The following is a 13,216-nucleotide window of genomic DNA, read 5'->3' as shown; positions in this document are numbered from 1 at the left end:
TGCAACCCGCCACCATGGGCTACACTGCATATAACCTGAGCGCTCATGGATGAAAGACCGGTCCGTAAAGTCACCGTTCATAAGGCAAGTATCATGATCAGATGGCCGTGTTGTCTGGTGTTGCCAGGTGTTGTCACATCTGACATCTGGTTTTTTTCATGAAAGTAATGTCGATAGGTCCTGATACGTGATATGCAGTATCTCTGCACGCAGTAACGGACCTCCTTTGATAAAAAATGCGTGAGACCTCGGATCTTAAGATTTCATACCCGCACCTCTGGCCTTGCCCTCTGAGGCAAGCTTTTCATGCTTCAGCCTCAAGCTCATGTAAGAGAGTAATAGTGAAGAGCGCTATGAACGGAGTGAGCGTATGAGGATTGTTAGCGAGACAACTAAGTCAAAATTCGTTCGAATGCACATGAAATCCTTGTGCAAGAGAGACACGTTGTCGACAGTCGATTGTGCAATTACGTTATGTCGAATATTACCATTTGCGTCAAATAGCTATTATTACTATAAACGCTCAAATACTGTGCTGGTTGGGCTATACGTTCCACACCTTCCCTCTCTTATCCGATATTTACTCGGATCTCCCACCATGAACACAAAGAGCAGCAGTGCAACTGCACTACGACGATTAATGACCGAGTACAAGCAGTTGACCTCAGGAGGTTACTTTGGTGTCTTGTGAATCATACAGTTGACACTCACTGGGTTTCAACTTTCCAGGTTCGCCTGACGGAATGTTCACCGCAGGTATATCAACAAAAATATTGCTATATTGTTGGTGTAATCCCGCAATTTGACATATAGGTCCAATCTCAGAGTCGGACTTCTTCACTTGGGAAGCGCTTATCTCTGGTCCAGAAGGCACACCTTTTGTAGGTTTTTCCGCGACCTCTCGCAAGTTGTACTTGATGTAATTGGCATTTCAGGAGGGTGGCGTCTTTGTCGCCAAACTCACTTTTGTAAGATAACGTGTCAGATGGTCATCTCGCAAATGTAACTCAAGAGATGGGTCTAGCCACAGGACTATCCGCTATCGCCTTTCAAGATGAAATTCGACCCTCCCTTATTCCACCCGAACAGTGAAATGATCTCCTTAATTTATTTTATCACCGTGCTGATAGTACACAGTTTATCCGGATGGAAACGTCTGCATATCGATCCTCCACACACCCGGAGACGACCCTACCATGTATGAACAAGCGTCTGAGAGATGGAGTCCTGTGCAAAGCGTTGAGAAGGTGATATTGAGTGTTATTTCCATGCTTGCCGGTACGTTCACCGGATCTGATCCTCGTTCTGCCCTTCTCCTGATGCTTCACTCGATAGAACCAAATTTGGAGAGTGGAGCTAACATCGACTGTTGCAAGTTGTATCGGGAGAACAAACCAGTGAGCGCTGATTTAGTATCATGCCACTCTTATCTCTCATAAACATGACTCTTTTACATAGAAGTATGAAAGGCTGGTCAGAGAGTCGATTAGGCAACAGCTAGGTGTATGAGTAACATGATATATAACACTAGAATAATATACGTTGCCAGCACGTTCCTTGCAGTAATTGGCTGGACTAATCTACTTGGAATAGGTTATACGAGATGACGAGCCTTATTGTATGTATAGCGGAAGTGGAAAAATTGCAATATTATCGTGAAGGGGCATGACGCTTGAACACTCTGTTGTGGTACCCAGGGCCTGTCTTGCCAAATATGTGGCGTTCCACATACTCATTGCGAAACATCCCACGAGGGTCGACAGACCCAAGTACGCGGGTGAAGTCGTCGAATCGAGGATACAATCTGCGAAGTGTCTCCGGACGGAGGTGATGTGCCTTGGCCCAATGAGGTCGACCACCATGACGGCACAAAATGGCTTCAAAACGCTCAAACAGCAACCTGTACGGGACCTCGAAACCATAAGGTCTTCGCCAAGTCTTAGCCAGTGCAAAAAAAAAGATAAACAAGACACGTACTTATATTGGATAATCCCAATCCAACAAGTTTTCTGTCCGTTACTGGGGCTTAGCCATATGTCGTCACTGTCGGAGAATCGCACTTCGATAGGGAAATGAGGGCGGAGACCATTTGGGTCAGAGAACTCGCGCATCAGCCAATCATGTAAATCGTGAAGACAGGATTTCGTATTTTCGTAGGGGATAGCCCATTCGGTAGTATGTTGCGGATACTACAATGAAGTCAGTGATGTGGGACGAAGAAAAAAAAGCTTCACTCACTCTGCATTCCATGTTAAAGATCCGGAAGCTATCATCAATCGCAATAACTTTGGTGCTGACCAGCCATGATGCGAATCGACCAATGAAGATGTTCAGTGGCAAAATGAATCTTGCCACAAAAAGTAGAAACTGCACCACGTGAAAGCCGATCAACGAATGCCAGAGCCAACTTCCTGCCGGTTTGACTGGCTAGAAGGAATTACGTTGGAAGTGTACATAAGCTGAACACATGGACTCACCTCTACGGTACGATCGGCTGAACTAACCCGCATGGTATCCGCAGCTGGAAACCACCAGAACCGAACGTGTTCGGAGGCAGTGATAAGGCTGTCCAAGCTCCGCACGCATTCATGAAACTGGAAGGTTTGTTGAACCTCTTTGAGGCGAAACGCGGGCTCCACCTCAAGGGTAACCGTCAAGATAAGGCCCGTGCTGCCCAATCCGCATATTGATGCTGTGAAAAGATCGGGCCTCTCTTGGGGAGAACAGAACACACGAGATCCATCCGCCAGCAGCAACGACAGTCCCATGACATGCGTAGAAATAACGCCATACTTGATGCCAGTTCCGTGGGTAGCGGTCGTAACGATACCGCCCAACGTCTGATCGGAGATTGAGCCGACATTGATCATCGCAAGACCATGGCTTGTGAGTTCGGCATGCAGTGCATCAAGTGTAATTCCGGCCTGAGCAATGATATATCTTTTATCTGCATGAACCTGAACAATTCGAAATCAATATTGCGCGCTTACGTGTTAATGATAAATCGATGACGAATGGCCAGAATGTCTCCGGCAATGGGTCGGGGATGAAACAAAGTTTAACCGAATGAGTCTAAAATTATGCTTACCTCCAAAAGTTTGTCGAGCTTGGTGGTGCGTAGCATGTAGCCAGTGGTACAGGCGAGGTCACTGGGACTATGGCCCACTCCGACTGCTCGGACTACTCTGCCTTCACGTCGTGCAAGCTCCAGAATGAGCTCGCACTGAAGTTCTGTCTCTGGTTCGAAGACCGCGAGTGGGGAACAAGTGAAAGTGCCGCTCCAATTGGTGAATTTGGCATTGGGAGAAGTATTAGGGACTGTTATTGGCTGGAGTAGGCCATACAGCTGCTGGATAGAAATGGAGGAAAGGTGAAGTGCCGATGTCGACGTCGACATTGCAGGGACAAATAGCGAGGAGATTGACCATCCATTGCAAAGGCTTTATAAGTTTTTGGGTGACGACTCATATGTCAATCCGATCCTCTGTAAGACAGTTCGGCGAACTCCGACGATAAACGGATATGACCGGATGTCGCAGCAATCAAAAGTGTGGACGAGAGTGGAGGTAACGCTCGAAGGCAATGTACCGACGACCAATAGGCACCAGGTCACATAATCCAAGATCGGGTTCCGAGATCTCTTCACCCACAGGCTATTACACTTGCGGCCAAATCGGAGGATTCAACCTGGGATAGCCAGGTAGATCTCGTGCCATACGTTTGAAGCTATCGCCCCGTGGCAGAAAACGCGTGAGACGAACCTGAGTCCCGGATCTGACAGATAAAGCTGCATCATGGCATGGGGGCGTCATGAACTTACTCAAAAGTACTTTAGGACGTTCACATCATCGATCATCGACGACATACCTGCGAATTCAATCACCGCCTCAGGATCGGCCGACCCATCGTCTCCCATCGTTCATCAAACGGAATTTAATCCAGAAAATTTCGTATCCCACATGGCTGTCAATAGCTGTCAATATTTGCACGCATTGGAAAGGATATATCGCCTCATGAACGGGAAAGTCTTGGTAGTTTTACAGTAATTTAGCCATTAGTATCAGAAGAACATGAAGCGCACAACTATATTTCCGTTTCATCCAAGCCGTCGTTGCGTTGGCAAATTTTTGCCGTTCTCCCACGGGGATTCGACTTTTCCGACGTATTTTAGGTCATTGCCAGGAACACGCGCATGAACATTAATAATAACGCAACATATACTCCGGGTCAACGAGATGCAGCAAACTCAGTAGTACAGTTACTCGCAGTCACCATGCCAATCAATTGAGAAAATCGAAGACAACTCGGCTCCATTCCTGTCCCTCGTAAAATAAAACACCTCGGACCTCAGCGCTATCAATCTCCAAACCCAATTCAAATTCTGCGAACAAGCGTCAGCACAGGTCTTTCAGAAACGGCTACAACCACAAACCTGTGAAGAACCCATTTGGCTGCGGTATGCTCGCATTCTGCATGAACGTGGGCAGAGAACTCAGATCAACAGTCCATCTACAGAGCTCCATCGTTTCGCCCTTCATGAAGAATAGGTTAGTGATATCCTGGAAATATCCATGACATAGCCACCTACCTCATCAGTATATCTCATCATCTTGTCTGAGTCGGAAGTATACAATACGGCTACGAAGATACAATCTGGATATCTATGAGTATCGTGAGGCGGCGATAATCAACCTCGAGTTGTATCGCACCCTGTCCATTCTGTGAGAATTTGCTGCATTGCAAGTTAAACTAAAGTTCAGTTGTGCAGATGTAGTTGAGGCGCTTACCAAAATTTCGTCCTCAATATTTGCCTTGAAGAATACAAGGTCAACAAGATAACACTCTGAAGCAGATCGCCAGTTACCCTTTTCGCAGGATAGCGCCCTTCATGACCAAGTATTGTAAGCTAGGTCCGGTAATCAATACATTGCGCCGGGTGGTTCATGGACCGTCATTACCGGTTGTCACAAATGGGAACGTTGGCATTGTTCTCTTTTATGTATGCAGGGCGTCTGGCCCAGTCCTCTGGCTCGGCAGGCAGTTTCACCTGGACACACAATCAAAAGGGTAACAAGGAGGCTAAAGTGTGAACACCCACTTTCATGATGTAGGACCGTGGAGCGATCACAGTGGATACAATTGATTTGCGAGAAAGCCCGTACAACGCGGCACCTCGCACCGTAGCCGTGTCAGCGTCAGAAGGGCGAGCGATGACCTTGATCCTCCCCGAAAATTGCGCCTATCTCACGAGGGTGTGTAAGACCTACTCAGTCATCCATGACGCTCCACTCGTGTAAACGGACCTCAACTCGTCTAATAAGATATTCGCTGCCAGCGAAGCCTCCCACGAGAAGCAGTGCGTCGATGCGCTGCTCTACCTTCTTCGACTGTTCTTCGATCATTTCAAGTACCTGTCAAAAGACCATGACCAGCGAAAATAGCGAGATCTCACGACAAAAGTTACCTGATTCACAACGGGATCAAACACCTCCCGGCGGATGAGATTCCCTGGAATCGCGAGTTCTCCATTGATCAATCCAACGGAAGAATCGTGGGGATCCTGCACATTAAAACATGTGAAGTTGAAGTATGTGTCTGCAGATAGTGCGCATAAGCGTGAGAATCCCAGGGCAAAAGTTTTGACAACCATCATCTCTCTCGCCCCTAAATGCGAGCTTATCGGTTTGACTGAAAGAGTGCATAAAATAGGCGAGACTGGCGGCGTCCAAATGAGCAGGATGATCAGCTAAAAGAGTTTTTACAAGCTCTCGGAATCTCAAATCGAGGAAAAGGGAACCACAATTGGCCCCAGATCGAGCACACATCTCGGCGATCTCGAGGTTAGACATTTGCCCAATAATCTTGTAAACGGCAAGGTCCTGTTGCCAGAGATGCATCAGTCAGATGCATGAAATAACTCGTCGTAAGAAAACGTACAACTGTACCACCACCAGCATCACATATCATAAAATTCTGGTTGGGCTTAAGCTTGTGCAGATCCGTAAGTCTGGCACAGTGGACAGCCGCGGCCTCTGGCTCGCTGGAAATGGATCAGCCAAATGGAGAGGCAGACAAGTAGGAGATATCATACGTGATAATGCGCAGCCTGTCGCGCCAGTTACCATCACCTGCATGAGCCGACTGCACGAGGCCTGCGGCAATAGCAGCTTCGCGCATCATGTCGCATCCTTTAGCGTCCCAGGCTGCCGGGCACGTCACGAGTACATCAGCCGAGTCTGGAAGAACATCAGATAAATCAGGGTATCCATTATCTTCCATGTGGTCACTGACTGAGATCTGCGACAGCACCAATGTCACGGGTAATCTGCTCTTTGGCGTATTCCCACAGACACGACAAGAAGTCGATGATGAGATCCATGGCTACTTTACCGGGCTAGAATACCGTAAATTCGATGCCATAAAATAAGGGGATAACACAAACAGGTAATTGGGGTAATCGAGGGTCAATCGCGCTTTCATCACGAAGAGCGCGTGGTTCGAGAAAAAGCTTGAACCTTGAATGAAGTATCTGAATCAGATAATTTTGGCCCATTATAAAGTCTCTACCATTCACAACGCGTAGTGCCGGGCATGGAGCTAGCGTTCTTCGCTTCCAGCCCCCAAGCAAGAACTTGACCATGTTCATCGTACAGCAAGCACGTGGGTACCTTGCGGAAAGTTTCAAAAGATCCAGGCCAATGCAGGATTTGCTGTATCTTCCCGGACGCAATTCGAGACGAGGCATATGCCTATTTGCGATGTAAACCATAAGCTGCAAAGCCTTCCTTAAATCATGCTCACTCACAACACCAGAAAAGGTAGTTCCTGCATTCCAGTCAGCACAAGACTTCGCCAGTAACAATAGGAATACTCACCAAAATCAATAGAGATCGACATTTTCCCCTCGTCTGAAGGCGCCGGATTAATCCTAGCTGAAGTTACTGCAGTGGATGTAGATGGTGTGACACTGTTGCTCCTTAGCGGAGCATGAATGGGGTCAGGATGGAAGAGAGGTGTAAAGAACGCAGTAGAATTTGACGGTCCTGGAGGAGCATATGCAGCTGGTGGTGACATCAATGGTGCACCTCCAAGATTTGGACTCAAAGGAGCTGAATAGGCCGGGCCTTGGGGAGGTGGTGAGGGCGAGTGACTCCAAGGAGTGCCATTTATCGACCGGTTGTTTTGTTGAAAGCTTGGTGGAGGTGGAGAAGGCCCAGGAGGGATGAGCAGTGGTGGTTTCTCTGCAAATGGTTGTATGTGATGTTGAGCGCCTGGATGAGGACCAGGCTGCTGGCTAATGATACCGTTATTCACTGGTTGCGCTCTGTTGGCATATTGAGTATCAGGAGTATTGGCTGACACCACTGACTCCCCACAGCAGCCCATCTTGAAAATAGCGAAAATGGACGGAACTAGGGTGTATGCCTTACCTCCCTGTTGCAACTGCCCTGGCGTGGCAGTGCAAGTGCTGTGAAGTCAACCGAGCTCAAACCGAGCTAACTGCAAGCGTCAAACTAGCGCCCGCTCAGAGCGCTCATATTCCAGACATGTGTTGTGACAAGTATTATTACCCCGCAAATGTCGGCACTGATAGGCACGTTGACCCTAGTTCTGCAGTAATACATAGTAGTAGATGTACGACTCGTTCAAGTCTGAATTCAGCTGTTATACTACCGAGTGGCGACATGAAGATTAAAATTTACTCGACTTAATAGACACACAGTGCACTAGTAGAACCACGCTTCAGTCACGCATTCAGCGGCATAGGTGATGAGTAGACATCCGAGACAGCCTGGTCATGAGCTTCTCACCCACGATTAACACTTTCTAGCTGAAATATTGATATTCGAGGAATACCGAAGTTACATCAGGAACAGATATAATTAGAATTATTCTCTTACTAGCAATGATAGGTCATGAGGGATGACAAGCTGTCGCACATATATTATTTATGACTCGGAGAAATGCAGGAAGCTGCCTGGCTGCTACTTGCACCGGGAAGGAATCCCTGATGGGCAAAGATTATGACGATTGCAGCGGTTCCTATAGACGGGGGCCTGTAATCAGATGAGATCCGGAAAAGGCCACGACTCTGAGCTTTGAATCAGAGATAGACACCCTGGTGGGATTTTTCCAGCTGCCACAACCCAAGCTGGTGTATTATCAGCGCTGTCGTCCACTGCGAATATGGATCATCGCTGGCTTTCTATGATGATCTTTCGATAGTAATGCAATCAGCTAACCTGTGCAACTATCCGGGAATGGGAATTTTCCCCTCCCGACAGTAGAACCACAGGGTGATTTCTGCGCCACTTATGCACGAACGCATCACATGATGTCAGCGACTCTTGTGAGTCTTCTCGAGTGCAGACGGGAGGATGGCTCATCGTGATATTTCACATGAAGGTTTCGGTATCAAGCGAAGGAGTTCTGATTCCTTCCCCGAGTCTAAGTGGGAACCGTTCAGGAAAGTTCCGAGTGTGTTGATATCTTCCATTTCGTACAGGATGTGGGATATCTATTTCATGATAGTGGCTCCGAGGGGAATCCTTTGCGAGTCGCACGTTGTAGAATGGCGGCACAGGCTAGTACCGATTGCTTCCACGTGAAGTGTCGATTCCTGTCACTCGACTCCAAATTTTGTTGATTGCCCTGGCATACTTTTCGTCACATTTGCTGTGTGTCCGAAATCCGGCCGCGGATGCATTGCTGACTGGGAAGGACAATTGACAATCGCTCCCAATCACTCCCGATCCTCAAGCGATGGCAGCCAGTTACTGTTAGACGGATTTAAAAATACCATAAACGACGCACCACTGCATTTTGGTTTCCCCTTGGAATGAAAGTTCAAGTTGGAGCTTCCCGCGAAGGTTTGCGAAGGTTTGCGTAAGATTGAAGGTCCGATTCTGCGAAGTCGGAGCGCCTGTTACTCAGTAGGTTTGCGAAAAATTGACGTCGGTCCTCTAGTTCAATCTATTTGAAGTACTGGTAAGTACAAGGTCGAATGGTATTCATTCACGCGATACGTCGGGACAATGACCAACCCTAGATTTCACCTAGAAGAACTCTCATGGTTGCCTCCAAGGCGGCACAAAAGCTGTCCAGTATCGCTTCATCATGGCCCGTTGATCCATTTCGTCCGAATATCCAACTCAAGAACTTCTTGATACACCTCTCTGCGCATCCGAAACTAACCTCCGAGGCTGTCCAAGCAACGCAGCTACTACGGGACAACGCCATACAGAAGAAGGTGAGTGCGACCACATGTGTTCTCATCCATGGTTAACGGATTACAAATGGGCGTTTTCCGCATTCAGTACGCACTGTCAGCGAAAACACTTCAGCCGGCTTCTATGCCAAGACACTACGAACGGCTTGTGGAAGGATACCGAAAGAAGTGCAAGAGGTGCCGGGAGACCTTGGTGGAAGGTCTTTTTTGGAGTATGGAAATAACCATGAAATATCAAACCTTTCTGTGACTTTCATTTTCGCTGAACTACTCGCCCTGCTGTTCGGCACTTGGTGGAGCGGAAGCCTTGTCATTCACTAGAAGCTCAGAGTGTGTATAGAAGGGGCCTTGCATGGTATTCTAATCTGAGAATAGACCCCAGGTCTGCACGAAACCCAAGTTGACCGTCTAGTGATTTCAGTCCTGATGTCCTCGGATCCATTCAGGCTTAGACCCATCAATTGGTCGAACTATATATCACCATCACTTTGCCATAATTTTATGGTCAAACTTCTGGCTGTCGGTATATTTGGCGATGGCAATGCCGCCTTATGGTTGTGTAGACGATCAACCTGTTCATTTTCACCTCATAAACCCCATGCGGTCCATCCTGAGATCTATCTGAGTCCAAAGGGATAACCAAAGAACCCCCGCCTCACCAAGATTGGGTTCATGAACCCATATGACCTGTTGTGTAAAACAACGCCAACAGCTTGGCGTTCCAGAAGGTCACAGCGCGGAACAAAACGCTGTAATATCAATTCGGTCCTCGCCGGATCTCACAATTCAAAAACGTTGAAATTGAGGCACAGCGCGATCAAGAGACAGACGGCAGATACCGCTTGCGCTAAGATATCTATTTTTTGGGAAGGATGAAATGGTGTATGTGTGTGCAAGCATTGTGGAGGTGGAGAACGTCCCGGAAATTAAACGCGGAACGAAGCGCTGTGGCGGTGACTTCGGGCCTTGCCGAATACTTTTGTAGATGTTCCGCGGACAGAAGAGGGTCAACGCTATTCCTCTCGCGTTCCGAAAGGATCAAATTGGGGAAGCGACCCCTTGATTATCATTTTCTTCGGCGTCTTGTGTCAAAATAATTAACGGCAGGCAGGTGGGTTGGAAGACGCCCATACCAATCTAGTCTTCTAAGATTTCATCCTCGCCTTTGTTGGCCTGTAACGACATCAGGAGTATCCACACGGTAAAAAAATACGCGTACCTTATCGATCATCCTCTTGCGCTTCTCCCTGCTCTTTCGTTGCACTTTGAGGTACTTTCCCAGGGGGGACTCCGCTATCTCCGCGTTGGCCTCCCACTGTTCGACCTCATCCATTTTTCCTGGACCGAAATTGATGCCTGAGCGTGACTGGTCTATCCATTTTGCACAATCTTCCACCCGTTCTAGAAGGCCTTTCACCATTCCCGCTTCTTTCCCGAGCACTTTGCAATTTTTGAGTGTCCGGCGGAGTGTGACAATGATGGGTACGATCAATTCGGGGAATGCAACGCTTCCATGTACTGGGCCGCTGCCAAGCCACTCCGCGAGAAGGAATACAGTCTCCTCCACAAGCCCCGCTGCATATACCCGCGTCTTAACGTACTGCGCCGGAGCACGTATATGCGTTTCCATGTCGAGAGGGCGCAGCGTGGATGACTTAGGCTTGCCAGATGCCGTGAGGGTAGAGGAGATGATAGGAAGGAGATAAGGCGTCAGTGGTACGTAAATGCGCGTGTGTCGAGTCAGATGCAGCATCGAGCGTGCGATGTGTAAGTGGAATGGATATGACCGTGAATTCGAAATGAGTCTGCGAAGAAGATAAGCACAAGAAAAACTACACGTGGAGAACGTACTTGATGGCACCCAGACTGACCTGCACGAGTGGGTAGATGAGCGGCCTTAGCTCACTCTCCTGCCCCCCTCGTTCGGCTTCCGCATGTGCATCGCACGCGCGACCTAGCACAAGTGCCCAGAAGTCAACACAATGCGCGTACTGCCAGTTGTAGACCTGTTTGTACGCCTCCTGAAGGTGATACAAGTCGTCAGATCTGCCGCTCAAGTTACCCACAAGGATTCTACTTGCCTTTGTTTTTGTCTTCATACCCCCACGCAGGAGTATTGCAAGCTGGCGTATGTACCCAAATGCGTGCGGGTATGTTACACCATGATCTACACAAAATAATTCGCATGCGGAGTTCTTCATGAGCGTAATGGATGGCAGTCGATAAGTGGTCGTAGACTTGCACGCGCGCACGAGCGCCAAGTAAGTGCTCTTTAAAGTTGGTCTGCGTCAAGAGCAGTACCAGGCATCAAAAACTCGCGCGGCGTACCTTGAGTACGAGATCCACGATAGAGTCATCAGTGGAAGACGCAAGTCGACGGATGGCGAGAAATGCAGCTATCCGTACGTCATCCTCACCTGTGGACCACAATTCTAAACATTTCTGTATTGGGGGTCAGCCTCGTTCAAAGACGAATAGAAGGGGGAAAGGGTAAAAACAGAAGATAAGTACTGTTGTAATAAAGGATTTCAAGCAGGAACACAGTAAATTTGGACTCGCCTTCAAGTACGTCTTAACAGCCTTGCGGCTAGAAACGACGTAAGGGAGAATCTTTGCGCTTTCTGTGAGAGCGAGACGCAATGTATCCGGGTCGGTAAGTTGAGGGATGAGGTGAATCAGATTGTTGAAGTATGACAGAGTTAGTTTTTGCAGCGTTTTCTGCTTTGCAGATTGCGAAGGTTGTTTACTGACGGTAGATAGAATATTTCAGGGCAAGACGTTGTAGAAAGAGCGAAGGACACACAATTTACCGTTCGGAAGTGTTTTATATGGGAGATGATGGGCTAGGACAATTGGCGTATACCGCAGGGAGGTCGTTACCAACTTTGTGTACACTTTCGGGAGAACCGATTCAGCTACATAACACGATACACGAGGATACGATGCTCACCTGCGGCATTGTCAATGCGCCACAAAAGAACCTGGTCGTCTTCATTCATATGCGCTGCAGAGCGAAACGCAATGAGCAGTTTGCGGAGGGCTCGTAGGGAACGATGCTACAGCCGCCGGGTCAGTAGTGAATGTGTAATTAAAGAAAGATGTATGATTTGCCTCAAGGAGTGCTTTTTGCCAGGTTTTGAGAATGCCGGTAGTAAGAATGGGCAGTTCCTCTCCCATTTCATCATCGTCATCATCACCATCGTTGTCTCCATCCATGACATCATCCTCATTATCCGATTCGTCACGGCCCTCTTGAGCGGTGGTGAACTCGAGAAGCTCGCGATCATTCTCCTGTAGATATTTGTAGAACTCAGGGTCCTTTTCGGCGAGTTGTGCGAGCTCAAGCATGTGACTTGTGCCATGATCTATCACAGTATAAGCAAAGCATGTAGAAATCATGTAGGCATTCACCCTCAAGATCATCTACAGACGCAAAGGACTGGTCGTCTGCTACGTCTTCTTCATCTTCGTCTGTATCCAACTCGTCGCCTCCGGCATCATCCTGCGCGTATCAGAATTGCACCGAGTGATGAAAAGAATAACGGTCCTACCTCATCTTCCTCAGCATCATTGTCATCATCCATAAATTCTGCTCCGAGAAAGTCCTCGACAGTCATTTTCTTCGCACTGAAGCAGAATTCTCGGCATTTAGACAAAATATCAGACGACAATTAATCAACTGACTCTTTGCCTCCCTTAACCTCTTTTTCGTCGTCATCGTCGTCATGTTCACTGCCGTCTGCTTCAGTAACGGCCTGTTGCTTTCCTTTGCTGTGTGTCCCACGTCTCCCTTGAATTTTCTTCTGCATCTGCTGGTGCTTCTTCCGCGACTGAATTGCCTGCTTCAACTTGCCACTCGCCGCGAATTTGCGGCTAGACTTTGCTGCCTTCCCCATGGTTTCAAAGTAGTTGTCCGACTTTCGAAGTGTAGGTAGAGAAAGCAAATGGAGGAGTATGGAACTGCAGAAAAGATTATTGCGATCCAAA

The 13,216-nt window shown here is 48.0% G+C and overlaps 5 protein-coding genes across 5 annotated transcripts; 2 read left to right on the top strand and 3 right to left on the bottom strand.

The window, feature by feature from the left end:
- Window positions 1-598: 598 nt before the first annotated feature.
- F5891DRAFT_1254378 (ubiquitin-conjugating enzyme/RWD-like protein) lies at window positions 599-1,561 on the top strand (the record flags this gene model as incomplete). The annotated part of the gene is made up of 8 exons (XM_041369954.1): window positions 599-671; window positions 730-756; window positions 814-881; window positions 936-968; window positions 1,025-1,088; window positions 1,138-1,278; window positions 1,336-1,397; window positions 1,459-1,561. The coding sequence occupies 8 exons, from the start codon at window positions 599-601 to the stop codon at window positions 1,507-1,509; spliced, it is 519 nt and encodes a 172-aa protein (XP_041220529.1). The 3' UTR covers window positions 1,510-1,561.
- On the bottom strand, window positions 1,545-3,595 carry F5891DRAFT_701401 (L-gulonolactone D-arabinono-1,4-lactone oxidase). Its single transcript, XM_041372861.1, has 5 exons — window positions 3,089-3,595; window positions 2,478-2,957; window positions 2,239-2,427; window positions 1,978-2,189; window positions 1,545-1,927 (listed from the first exon to the last, which is right to left on the bottom strand). The coding sequence occupies exons 1-5, from the start codon at window positions 3,395-3,397 to the stop codon at window positions 1,651-1,653; spliced, it is 1,467 nt and encodes a 488-aa protein (XP_041220528.1). The 5' UTR covers window positions 3,398-3,595; the 3' UTR covers window positions 1,545-1,650.
- A 570-nt stretch (window positions 3,596-4,165) lies between these two features.
- Window positions 4,166-7,497, bottom strand: F5891DRAFT_1060576 (actin-like ATPase domain-containing protein). The gene is made up of 18 exons (XM_041362883.1): window positions 6,876-7,497; window positions 6,806-6,825; window positions 6,568-6,749; window positions 6,443-6,515; window positions 6,292-6,394; window positions 6,092-6,236; window positions 5,938-6,040; window positions 5,648-5,879; window positions 5,465-5,595; window positions 5,304-5,411; window positions 5,099-5,239; window positions 4,959-5,047; window positions 4,865-4,906; window positions 4,788-4,811; window positions 4,710-4,732; window positions 4,589-4,653; window positions 4,433-4,532; window positions 4,166-4,381 (listed from the first exon to the last, which is right to left on the bottom strand). Exons 1-18 carry the CDS (start codon window positions 7,384-7,386, stop codon window positions 4,281-4,283), a joined length of 2,193 nt encoding a protein of 730 aa, XP_041220527.1. The 5' UTR covers window positions 7,387-7,497; the 3' UTR covers window positions 4,166-4,280.
- Window positions 7,498-8,923: 1,426 nt separating this feature from the next.
- Window positions 8,924-9,567, top strand: F5891DRAFT_701075 (uncharacterized protein). Its single transcript, XM_041372860.1, has 3 exons — window positions 8,924-9,007; window positions 9,061-9,250; window positions 9,318-9,567. Exons 2-3 carry the CDS (start codon window positions 9,071-9,073, stop codon window positions 9,477-9,479), a joined length of 342 nt encoding a protein of 113 aa, XP_041220526.1. The 5' UTR covers window positions 8,924-9,007; window positions 9,061-9,070; the 3' UTR covers window positions 9,480-9,567.
- Window positions 9,568-10,366: 799 nt separating this feature from the next.
- F5891DRAFT_1130748 (Noc2-domain-containing protein) lies at window positions 10,367-13,125 on the bottom strand (the record flags this gene model as incomplete). Its single annotated transcript, XM_041364569.1, has 12 exons — window positions 10,367-10,402; window positions 10,449-11,034; window positions 11,081-11,250; window positions 11,311-11,499; window positions 11,558-11,671; window positions 11,789-11,975; window positions 12,033-12,123; window positions 12,180-12,285; window positions 12,341-12,594; window positions 12,641-12,731; window positions 12,781-12,856; window positions 12,914-13,125. The coding sequence occupies 12 exons, from the start codon at window positions 13,123-13,125 to the stop codon at window positions 10,367-10,369; spliced, it is 2,112 nt and encodes a 703-aa protein (XP_041220525.1).
- Between the last annotated feature and the right edge of the window lie 91 nt (window positions 13,126-13,216).

The sequence above is a fragment of the Suillus fuscotomentosus genome (genome assembly GCF_016647785.1).
Source record: "Suillus fuscotomentosus strain FC203 chromosome Unknown F5891scaffold_73, whole genome shotgun sequence".
In the NCBI taxonomy this organism is placed as follows: domain Eukaryota; kingdom Fungi; phylum Basidiomycota; class Agaricomycetes; order Boletales; family Suillaceae; genus Suillus; species Suillus fuscotomentosus.
This window is presented reverse-complemented; position numbering and strand designations above follow the sequence as displayed.

Coding starts and splice junctions, on each gene's coding strand:
- F5891DRAFT_701401 (XM_041372861.1), bottom strand. CDS start 3,397: ATGTCGACGTCGACATCGGCACTTCACCTTTCCTCCATTTCTATCCAG. Junction 2,428..2,477: donor CAGCCGATCGTACCGTAGAG/GTGAGTCCATGT, acceptor AATTCCTTCTAG/CCAGTCAAACCGGCAGGAAG. Junction 1,928..1,977: donor ATTGGGATTATCCAATATAA/GTACGTGTCTTG, acceptor GACTTGGCGAAG/ACCTTATGGTTTCGAGGTCC.
- F5891DRAFT_1060576 (XM_041362883.1), bottom strand. CDS start 7,386: ATGGGCTGCTGTGGGGAGTCAGTGGTGTCAGCCAATACTCCTGATACT. Junction 5,412..5,464: donor TTGATCCCGTTGTGAATCAG/GTAACTTTTGTC, acceptor GTCTTTTGACAG/GTACTTGAAATGATCGAAGA. Junction 5,240..5,303: donor ATCTTATTAGACGAGTTGAG/GTCCGTTTACAC, acceptor CTCGTGAGATAG/GCGCAATTTTCGGGGAGGAT.
- F5891DRAFT_701075 (XM_041372860.1), top strand. CDS start 9,071: ATGGTTGCCTCCAAGGCGGCACAAAAGCTGTCCAGTATCGCTTCATCA. Junction 9,251..9,317: donor ACAACGCCATACAGAAGAAG/GTGAGTGCGACC, acceptor TTCCGCATTCAG/TACGCACTGTCAGCGAAAAC.